Source organism: Cornus florida, unplaced genomic scaffold (assembly GCF_030987335.1).
Source record: "Cornus florida cultivar Cherokee Brave unplaced genomic scaffold, ASM3098733v1 CherokeeBrave_3.0.0_Hap2_Chr05, whole genome shotgun sequence".
Taxonomy (NCBI): domain Eukaryota; kingdom Viridiplantae; phylum Streptophyta; class Magnoliopsida; order Cornales; family Cornaceae; genus Cornus; species Cornus florida.
In genome coordinates this window covers 91771048-91782809 of record NW_026775575.1, presented here as the reverse complement: position 1 = coordinate 91782809, position 11762 = coordinate 91771048, and the positions used below count along the sequence as shown (strand labels likewise).

The window sequence follows — 11762 nt, the reverse complement described above, 5'->3', positions numbered from 1 at the left end:
TGATATGGATTGCTCTCTCTAGTAAGTAGTTTTTCAAGACTAGCAGAGGAGATTGAGTAAATGAGACTGTAACTATATGCTTTGGCATATGGAAGTCTCATATATGCCATGGTCTATACCAAATAGGACATCCGCTACATAGTAGGGATAGTCAAAAGATATCAATCCAATTCTGGATTTGATAACTAGTCTGTTGTGAAAAATATCATTAAGTACCTAAGGAGGACCAAGGATATCATACTCATTTATGGATGTGATGATATGGTCCTAGTCAGGTATGCTAGTTTTGATTTTTAATCAGAAGTAGATACTATGAGGTTCATGACTTAATGTATGTTCACTTAATGGAAGGGAAATCAGTTGGTAGATTGTTAAGTAGATTTCAACTGCTGACTCAAACCTGCAGGTGGAATACATTGCAGCCTTAAAGGCTGCAAAGGAAGCCTATTGGTTTGATCTCACTGATTTAGAGGTTGTGGAGTATACTAGCCTGCCTATTGAGCTATGTTGCGACAATAGTGCAGAAGTAGTCCAAACCAATGACCCAAGGTTCTATAGAGGAACAAGATACACTGAGAGGAAGTATCATGTTCTACATGATATTGTCTGGCAAGAAAATGTACTTGTACCCAGAACATTACATTGGAACACAACTTTGTTAATCCATTATCAAAGGTGTCATTGATTAAAATTTTTGATCATCATCTGGATAACATTGGAGTTAGGTGCAATTTGAATTGGCTATAAGGGCAAGTGGGAGCTGTTGGGATTTATATGCCCTGGCATAGCAAATTCCTATCTGGATTATAGTGACATATGTTCCTGACATATCTGAAATATTTATGATTTATATAATTAGTGAATTCAATGTATTATGTTTCGATTCACTATGAAATTGATAGTGTCTTTGTGATTACAAGAAATATTTATATATATGTATGTGATGGCAATCAATGCATGATATATGAATAGTAATTATAAATTGTTTATAGTCAGTAATTATGGATGGACTCATAATTAATTAAGACTTGAACTAGATCCGCGTTAGGTTGAGATATATTGCGAGAGCCGTCGTATGCAATTGCTCCCTATCATCGTCATGGCATTTGACTCTTAAGCATGAGAAAATTATAGACTCTTTTATTAATTAATAATTACTTTGATTTGTTCGGCGGATTCTTCGGGATCCTTAGACCGATACTTTGGGTAGTTATGTGATTAATAGTTAGAGGGTTATATTTTCAATATTTGCATCATTGCTACTTGTATTTATTTTGTCTTGATTATGGTTGATCACAAAGTAAATTCGAAGGCCTTCGTGTGGTTTTAGACAAAATTATTTATTATATATTTATTTATTAAATTATTATTTTTGTCAAACAAATATTTTATTGTGATCGGGTCAGAAATAATCAATGGTACCAAAATAAATATATTAATTAAGTAGTCGGATTGATGGCTTTATTTATCCGATAACTAATTATGCATAGAGGGGTCAAAGTGCAATATTGATTTAGAGGTTATTTATTATTTAATTGGAGTTCAATTAATTTCTTTTAGTAGAGTAGAAATTAATTTATGAATTAATTGAATTGGGTCTATGGACGGGCCAATTATTAATTCATTGTAACCAATAAAATAATGGGCCCAATGGATTCTCACTCATAGCCCAACTTGATATTGGAATCATATTAGATTTGAGACATATGAATTAGAGATTGAGTAGTACTTGTTATTTCCTTTTCTTTATTTTTATGTTACCTATAAATATACATGGTCTATGTATATTTTAGGGGTGATTTTTGGAAGAAGGAAAAAGGAAAAATTTTCTCTCTCTAGAAAATTAGGGTTAGTGTTCTCATCTAGTGGAGGCTCCCACAAGCCTAGTTTTCCAAGGTCATTCATGGAGGCTTATGAGTGATTCCTAAAGGCAAGACTATTACCAAGAAGATGGAGATCCATGGAAAAGGTGTCTAGCAAAAGGGATCTACAATAAGTGAGAACATTCACTTTAGAGGAGAGATCTAAGGTTTTGATGTAAGTTTTCAATCTTTTAATAGAATGATACATCATGTTTTATTATTGCATAAAACTTGTCTCTATGTGATGAATCAAGATTTATGAATTAAAATCCCTCGAAAAGTTTTTAAAACTAGCCCGTTTCCCGACAGTTTCAACTGAGTTAGATTGAGAAGGTGGATAAATTTAGGGGGGGAGTTTACTTTTTGTTTCTCTCTGTGCGCGCGCGCGTGCTGGTGACTAATAAACTTATTTTTTTGGTCTCAGCTCTATACCCTTCTCTCCATATAAATTGTGGAGGAGAAGAAACTGTCGATAAAAACACCTATGAAGGTGATACAGATCCAGGTGGACCATCATCGTTCTTCCAGAGTGGAACGAAATGGGCATTTAGCAGCACTGGTCACTTCTTGGACAACTCCGAAATTGCCAAATACTTTACAATGACAAGTACTTATAAACTCTCTATGAAAAATCCCGAGTTGTACAAGAATGCAAGAATTTCTCCCCTCTCCCTGACTTACTATGGATTCTGTCTGCAAAATGGAAACTACACAGTAGGGCTTCACTTTGCAGAGATCAGGTTTACTGATGACAAAAACTATTCCAGTCTTGGAAGGCGCATATTTGACATTTACCTTCAGGTAGATTTTCACATTTTTTTTCTTATCAACAATTGGTAGAAGAAGTGATCATCTACTATTTATCTGATACAGTTGCGACACTCTTGATGTTAATGAGATCGATAAGAGGCCGTTATCTATAAAATAAAAAGTGATCATCTACTAAAAGATTTTATTTTATTTTATTTTATCTACTTTGGGCCATTTAGATTTTTCATCTTCACCATGCCAAATTCAAGATTTTCTTCTTCTTCTTTATTATTATTATTATTATTATTATTTGAAACAATTCAGTTTTTGGACTGTAATTTGAGTTTCACCTGCTTCTATATTAATATCAAACTGATCGAAATCTAAGCCCTTGTCACAGCATATAAACTACAGTTGTATTTAATTAAATTTTTGCAGCGAGAGCCGGTGCTGAAGGATTTCAATATTGAAAGTGAAGCGGGTGGTGTTGGTAAAGAAGTCGTAAAAAAATTTCCTGCAGAAGTCACTAATGGTACGGTGGAAATCCGCTTCTACTGGGCTGGAAAAGGGACAACAGATATCCCTGTTAAAGGTGTATATGGTCCTCTAATTTCAGCTATTTCTGTGGATCGTGGTGAGTTGTATACTTTTTGTCATGGTTGGGAACTGCCCCATACTTTCCACAATACGATTTCAAGTTTACTTTCACATGTAACGTACTGATTGTAAGAGAGGAAATTCAGTACAAGAGAGGAAATTGATTCACATGGTCAGACACTACAGTACTGTTTTTTTGGAAGAACAAAATGGGAATTTTCACAAGGAGTATTTTTGGTTTTTATCTTAATATCATATACAATATCTTAATATTGTGAAATAGTAACAATAAAAGGAGAACAAAATTATCTTTATATTTCTCTGTTTCCGCAAGCTGAATTTGTTCCATTATCAGAACATGGAAAAAGTTTATCAGCAGGCGCTGTGGCTGGAATTGTGGTTGCAGTTGTTGCATCCATTACCTTCCTGATTCTGGGAATCCTTTGGTGGAAAGGCTGCCTGCGACTGAATGATACAATGGATCAAGGTATTTGCAAACCATTTAGGCAAGCCCCTGATATTTATGAGAAATAGTAATTTTAAATATCATCATCATCATCATATTCTTCCTTTATGAGGAAGCTAAATGACTTTGTTTGTTATGTTTTATATATAGTTTTGTCATTATGAGTGCTGTGCGACGGTATATGGATGCCTCTGTACATTTCAACACTTGAACAATAATTTTTTTATGAAACTTTTTTGTTTGGATATCAGTCTGTTTAACACTTGGTGCTGCAGCAACGGCTTGGTTCTCTTTTAGGCACAGATATCTGGATCTAGTGTAAATACCTGTTTTAAAATGTTAGAAATGCCGGTTTTATAGACATACTACTTATCTAACTCAATTTCTTTCACAGATCTGAAGCGTCTTGACCTACCGACTGGTTCATTTTCCTTGCGACAAATAAAAGCTGCCACAAACAATTTTGATGCTGCTAATAAGATTGGAGAGGGTGGTTTTGGCCCTGTCTACAAGGTAGGATTACTTTCATTATCATTGTAATGTTTTAAGCTATAATAGTGATGCTCTTTCCTTAAAAAAGAAAATTTAATGCGAAAATCTTTTCTTTTCTTTTTTTTTTTTTAAATGAAGGGACTTTTTTCAGATGGCACTAGAATTGCTGTGAAGCAGCTTTCCTCCAAATCGAAGCAAGGAAACCGTGAATTTTTGAATGAAATAGGCATGATTTCTGCATTGCAGCACCCTCATCTTGTAAAGCTCTATGGGTGCTGTATTGAAGAAAATCAATTGTTGCTAGTATACGAGTACATGGAAAATAACAGTCTTTTTCGTGCTTTATTGGGTAAACTTAAAACACATGCTTTGCTTTATTGCTTTTGGTATCAGACCACAGATAGACAGACAGACATTATTTATACATGTATGCTTTAGCTGATTAGTTATGTTTATGTACTTGATGATTTGAAGGCCCAGAAGAATTCCAGTTGAAATTGGATTGGCCAACTAGGCAAAAGATCTGCATTGGTATAGCTAGAGGTTTGGCTTATCTCCATGAAGAATCGAGACTAAAGATCGTCCATAGAGATATCAAGGCCACCAACGTGCTGCTTGATAAGGATCTTAACCCTAAGATATCTGATTTTGGTTTGGCCAAACTTGATGAAGAGGACAATACCCACATAAGCACTCGGGTTGCTGGAACTTAGTGAGTCACCTGCTCTAATTCATAGTCAGAGCTATTACTGCCATTATTTTCACTCAGATTTCTTTACTCACATATATACTGATCCCTTCTTTGAAACGTACGCCAAGTATTAGTTATATTTCATCTGGTAAGAATAACATTTTTGACAACATATATATCTCAAAGAGAATGTGATACGATTTATGACTTTACAGCGGATATATGGCACCTGAATATGCAATGCGGGGTTACCTGACTGACAAAGCAGATGTTTATAGTTTTGGAGTTGTCACATTGGAAATTGTCAGTGGGAGGAATAACACCAGCTACAGTTCAAAGGAGGAATGCTTTAACCTTCTTGATTGGGTAATTTCATTTTCTTGCACCTATTGTTTCTACTTGTTTTTTATTGTCAATATATTTTAAGCCGTGTTTGTTGCTTAAACAAAGCAGATAAAGAAAATGCTTCTAAAATAACTGGCCATTAACCTCATGCATGTGCATTGCAAGAAGTTTAATATTATTCATTGTAACATATATTAGTTCTTCAAAGATGAATATCGCTTTGTACGAAACTGGCTGGCTGATAATTCACATTCATTTCATATCATGTGAAACTTTGGCTAAGTAGTATACTAAGTACTGAAATCACAATGATATGCTCTTTGTTCAACACTGGGAAAGTTTTTATTTCATTTTCATTGAGACAGAGAGGTTTGGTACCCTTTACTTCGAATCATACTTGAATTCTAAGATAGCAATTTTATATTTTTCCTAGGCACTTGAATTGAAGGAGAAGGGGGATCTGCTGGAGCTAGTCGATCCGAGGTTGGGACCAGACTTCAACAAAGAAGAGGTGATGGGGATGATTAAAATAGCTCTGCTGTGTACTGATGTCACACCAGCAGTTAGACCTACCATGTCTTCAGTGGTCAGCATGCTCGAAGGTAGAGCAATTGCTCAGGAGTTGATTCCAAGTGCTCCAAGTAGCGCCATGAATGTCAAGGAAATGAAAGATGTGTACCAACACAACCATGAAACTGACATGAGTATGTCAGTTGATGGGCCATGGACTGCCTCTTCTACATATACCGCTGATCTCTACCCGGTCAATCTGAATTCTGATTATTTGTCAAACAGAAATTAGACAAATGGTACATGTTGTCTTGACTGATTATCATCTTGTTTATCCTAACGCATAATGCTTCTGAAACATTGTATAAAAAAAACATTGGTCCTTCGTTTTGGTCTTTTGGGATGCTTTCTTTGTATTATTGTTATTATTATGAATGGCTGTTGAGCGATCTTTTTAAAATATATTTGTTACCACCATGTAATTGACACTGCTTGTTTTTCCTTTTCCGTTTGTGGCTAAAACAAAAGCTATGCGTTTTCTTCAAATATATTTTTCTTGGAAAACATTTATCATGAATTTTTATTTAAATCACATTTCCCAGCTACTTAATTACTATTTTATATAGTTGATAAGCTAAGTCAAACAGTGCTTCTAAATGGTTGTTGTTCTCACGCTCCGTGTGCGCTCTCGCTCTCTTTTTTATTGTGTATGACTTAAATTTTGTTACTTTCGTACTCCCATTCTCATTTTATGTTACTTAGCATAATTCACAATATAAGTGTTTCTAGATGCATACTCAGGATACAATCAAATCCCAATGGATCCGAACGATGAGGACAAGACTTCTTTTGTAACTGAACGAGGAACCTATTGCTATAAGGTCATGCCGTTCGGATTGAAGAATGCTAGGGCCACTTACCAAAGGTTGGTCAGTAAGATTTTCAAAAATCAGACGGGAAAAACCGTGGAAACTTATATTGATGACATGGTGGTAAAGAGCAAGAAGAAGGACGATCACTTAGGGCATCTGCACAATGTGTTCGGTGTATTGAGGAGGTATGGAATGAAGCTAAATCCAACCAAGTGTTCGTTCGGCGTGGGCTCGGGGCAATTCCTGGGACACGTGGTTAATAACAAAGGAGAAGGTATATGATATCTAAACCAAAACCCCTATCACGATTCAAAATTAAAAGTACCGATATCGCCCTAAAGAAGTTAGGGTTAACCTGAAAAGGGGAAAGCCCTAATTTGCTGAAGACATAACAAAAGAACGGGTGTAAGGGAAATCTGATTACATTCAAATGAAGAGCCGAGAAGAGAATCTCCCCAGGAAGGAGACCCTCACCGGTGCTCTCATCCAGATTTGCAAGATAAACCCTAAGGGAGACGTCGTTTAGGATATTGTTCTTTGAACGAATAGAATCCAAATCAAGGGGAGCCATTTGAAAAGGGGAGGAAATTTTTATGTGTAAACTTCTTTTTGTTTCTTCTAAAAGAGAGCAGCAAGGGGAAGGGACTAACCTTGAAAAGAAGAATGTGCAAAGTACCTGGTAATGAAGCGAAAGTCGAAATAGCAAAGGAAAAAAAAAACTCGCCGGAGAAAGCAAAGGAAGCCCGCCGGAAAGTACAGGTGAGTGACAGAAATAATCGGAGGGGATGACACTAGAAGATGGAGATGAGAAAGGTTGAAGAAAGGCAAAAAAACAAGAGGTTGGGATTTTTAAAGTAAAAATGGTTCAACATTCAATGAGCTGAGTTGAAGATGGTGCAGCAAATCTCAAAACATGGGTCTCTGAACCAACCATTCGCTTCCCCACGTCATCACTTCGAGCTGTCATGTCATGATTGTGTCCTTTTGATAATCTCACCCTAATTAATTAGGGAGAGATTACGAGGACAGATGAAAATACCAAAAATGACCTGGGTCGGGTACGATCCAGATGGCTAAGAATAGGTTAGATAAGGACAACCGTTCTGGACCAAATCTTCATTAGTCAAACCCAGGACAGGAAAATCAAATGGGAAGCCCGATTTAAGATTAAAGGATTTGAGCCCATAATCAAGAAGAGCCCAAAAGATCAGCCATTGCAAGAAGTTAGTTATGAAGCTTCTAGAATTGTTCTTTCTAATTTCAGAGGGAAAATTTCTTGCATCTTCAGATGCATGTGGGGCATGATCGCATGGAAGCTTACAAAATAGCTTTGACAACTTGGGCTAAGTGGATTTATTCCAACATCTATCCTTCAAAGACAATCACTTCAGAGATTTGTATCTCTTGCTAATATGAATTCCAGAATTTTCAATCTGTATATTTCATTTTCTAGCAGACGATACTAGTTAGACAATTATTAAAATGGTGATTGTTGGATGAGAGGGTTTATCATGAGATGGATTACATCCAAGGCAGATCTAGGAATTATTAATAGAGTGGGTTAATATTAATAATTTTTTTTTTTTTTGGGCAAGCCTAAAATTAAGTATAGTATTTTTTTTTTATTTTTTTTATTTGGAAGTGGGCTTGAGCCCACCTGGATCCGCCAGTGACTCAAATCCAATTGATGAAGTTGAATAGAGACTTTCGGCAATTTGATCAGAACTACAAATGTCTTAACATTGCTAGGGTATCTATTCTTTTGCTTAGGTTCTCCAAATATTTGTTTAAATATAATCGATCAAACTTTATTAGTTGGCTAGAAAACCAAATAATGCTTCTACTACAAAATTCAATGTATTCCATCTCTCTGATAACACAAATGGATGGTTTTTTTTTCAAAAAAAAAAATAAATAAATAAGAGTAGGACTTGTCAATAACTTCACTACTTATATATACTAGTCACTATTTAAAGGCCTATAGTGCAATGATATAACTTCTCCATGCATCCTCAAAGAGAGAGAGATGTTGAATCCATGGGTAAAAATGCGTGAATTTGCTGTACCATTATATATATATATATATATATACACGTGTCACTTATAAAGCCAGCTAACCAAGGTTGACTGTGAGCTCAAATTTAAATGTGAAGAAGTCGGCAATCAGTTTTCAGTCATTGCCTTCAAATTCAATGTGTTACAGATTTATGTGGAAAATTGAACTTAATACCTCTCCACTCTCCTATGTAGGAATTGGTCATTAGGGTTATTCACACCTAACCACTTCTTTCTTTCATTTCTTTGTGTGAATATGAAAATAATGGTTACATGATGCGAAAAAATTATTTGGATCCGTCCCGACTAATCATTAACAGACGCAAACAAAATGATGTATCGATTTTTCAGAGTTCTTCCTCTGAGAACTCAAAGACGTAAGTCTTCGGTGCGTCTTTTCGGTTATATTAGCTCAATTATTCAAACCCTACTTGATCGATCACTCTCACTCCTACCCTTTCTCACCACATCCATTATTGTAGCATTTCATTTCATCTCATTTTTAGCTCTTCCCAATTTACACCCTTAAATTGTAAACGTGAAGCAGCTATCCTTCCTCAATCTAGATCAGATATATATATATATATATATATATTTGCACCCGGAGATACCCTGCCAACCGACGAAAGTATGACACGCACACATTTAATGAAATCAAAGTCTTAAAATTTTTTTAAAAAATATGAAATTGATCGGTTTATTTTAATTTGTTACCTAAAATACCCTCTCTTTTTTTTTTTTTTACTCATCCCTACCCTCCCTCCCTCCCCCCCCCCCCCCCCCCCCCCCCCCAACGCCGACCACGAACTACCATGTCGTTCAACCTCTATCCAAGATGGCTTCAAGAATACAGAGGGGAAGTTAGGAAGAAACCACCATTTCACGCCATGGCGGGAGATCAGAGGCCTCGGCCTCCCATCTTTCCGATTCTCTTCAAAGGAGATTTGGATGATAGATTCGAGGGTAGTGATTGTTGGTAGAAGAATTAGAAGTTGTAACCATCAAAATTGGAGTTTCAAAATTGAAGAAATCAAATTAGAGTTTCGAAATGGCAGACCTCAAATTAGAAATTGGGGTCTGTTGAATGGCTTGGGCAGTGGTGCGGTGGTGGGTTGCCGGAAACTCCATGTCCATGTCCCTCCGCCGCCACCTGAGCTGCCGCTCCACCTCTCAGTCCACTGCATCGCCAGCCTCGATATACTACTTGCTCGCCACACCACAGAACAGTGCTCGCCGTTGGTCAGATTCTTCTCATTCTCTGTTCCTTGCTCGCCGCTGCTCTTCACGCCGTTTACTCCGTCATCGGCGCCTCTCGCCGGTAAGTCCATTCTTGCAATGGGAGAGGGAGCGTGGGTCAGGGGAGAGTAAGGTAATTTGGTTCAAATGTAAAGGGTTATCTTAGGCAACAGATTATAGTGAATAATTTGGTTCAAATGTAAAGGGTTATTTTAACCTTTTAAGACTTTGGCATATGGGTCCATCAGATAAAAATAGTTTGGCATGCCATTTTGCTACGAGAGTGTTTTGAAAAAAATCTAACTATTTGAAAAAATTAGACGCACGTTTGGGATGGATATTTTGCTGTGAAAATATCGGAACAAAAACATACAAAACTCTGTTTATCTAAGTTTCCTCATATTTAAGTAGGATTAAATAGATTAAAAAACTTAGTGCATCTTTTTTGCCAAGATTTTCTCACCAACAAAATAGAGGAATTTCATATCACTGAAACAATAATTTCAATTCTTCAACTAACTCAGCAAGATAAACTCAAAAAACAAAAAAATATATATATATAGATATATATATATATATATATATATATAATGATACATTAAAAAATTTCAATTCCACAATAATTTCAGCGAACTAATTTCAAGAACGCTTTTGGACTAATTTCAAGAATCAAGACTAGCACAGTAAAGATAAAATAAAGAAATAAAGCACAAACATATTAAACACGCTTGATCGATGAGCTGATGAGATCCACGCCCTCTGTTCCCGAAGACAAAATTAATTGCTAGAGCTCAGGGCTTCAGAGGAGAGAAATTTTCAGGCCAAATGGACTAAAATATTTTAACTTTTGCTTTTATACGTGGGCCAAAATGTTGCAAGTAGTTTAATTTTGTTTCCACCGCTACAGTTGTGTTTGGCCCGCTACAATATTGAAACGTCCAAAAACACTAATTTCTTATTTTAATTTTTGGGCCTAATTTGTGAAATGTTTTGATAATGTGCAAAACAATCATCCACTGCCAAACATGCTGCAACCCACTTTTCCAGCTACAGTACCTAACCTACAACAAAAATACTAAAACAAAGCAGATGCCAAACAGCCTCCTAATAAAAAAAAGTGAGTGTTTTTTAGATAATGTTGTTAGGAATAACTTGTTTGGTACTCGTTCTGATTTTGATGTTTTGGTAAACAAGTGTTTTGTGGTAGAGTACTTTTAATAGTAATTAGAAGTTTATTGCAAAAATATTTAGGCACCATACAAAAAAAAATAGTTTTTTTTCAAACACGCTCCTTCCGCTGTTCATTGCTACAGCACTTGACAAAAACAGAAACACCAAAAACAAAATGCATATCAAAAAGGCCCCAAGTATTTTTGCTACACTGCAAACCAACCGGAACACCAATTAGGTGCTTTCAGATTTGGCCCCTTTTTCGAAAATATTCCGGTATTGTTCAAGTTGCAGCAATTATTACCAAACACGTTTCCGTCTTTTACTTCACTACAGTACATTATCGGAAGAAAAAACCCGAAACAAAACGATTAACAAATATGGCCTTAGTTTTTAACTCCGCATTAACTTCAAAATAGTAGTACAGTGTTTGTTTCTGGTATATATGTCCGGCTAAATTACATTTTTGTTTTTTTAGAAGTCACGAATTTGATTCCATCTATCTGTAAGTGTCGCTGTATTTGTAATTTTCCCTATAAATAACTGGAATGAACCAACGCGCATACTTGTGCTCAACTTTGATGCAGTGGAATCGTTGAAAGAAATAGCAAAGACAGATTAGAATTTCAGTGTAGATCCATGCAGTGGAGAATTGGGCTGGGTCACCAAAAGTCCAAAATTACATTTTGAGAATGCAGTCACCTGTAATTGCTCCT

The 11762-nt window shown here is 36.0% G+C and overlaps 1 protein-coding gene across 1 annotated transcript; it reads left to right on the top strand.

The window, feature by feature from the left end:
- The first annotated feature begins 3127 nt into the window (after positions 1-3127).
- LOC132307610 (probable leucine-rich repeat receptor-like serine/threonine-protein kinase At3g14840) lies at positions 3128-6220 on the top strand. Its single transcript, XM_059805420.1, has 6 exons — positions 3128-3696; positions 4070-4188; positions 4306-4516; positions 4642-4879; positions 5074-5224; positions 5637-6220. The coding sequence occupies exons 1-6, from the start codon at positions 3687-3689 to the stop codon at positions 6003-6005; spliced, it is 1098 nt and encodes a 365-aa protein (XP_059661403.1). The 5' UTR covers positions 3128-3686; the 3' UTR covers positions 6006-6220.
- Positions 6221-11762: the final 5542 nt, after the last annotated feature.

What these genes read in the sequence shown, in the direction of transcription:
- LOC132307610 (XM_059805420.1), top strand. An exon ending in TCTTTTTCGTGCTTTATTGG is followed by an intron (nt 4,517 to 4,641) that starts GTAAACTTAAAA and finishes GATGATTTGAAG; the next exon opens with GCCCAGAAGAATTCCAGTTG. An exon ending in ACTCGGGTTGCTGGAACTTA is followed by an intron (nt 4,880 to 5,073) that starts GTGAGTCACCTG and finishes ATGACTTTACAG; the next exon opens with CGGATATATGGCACCTGAAT.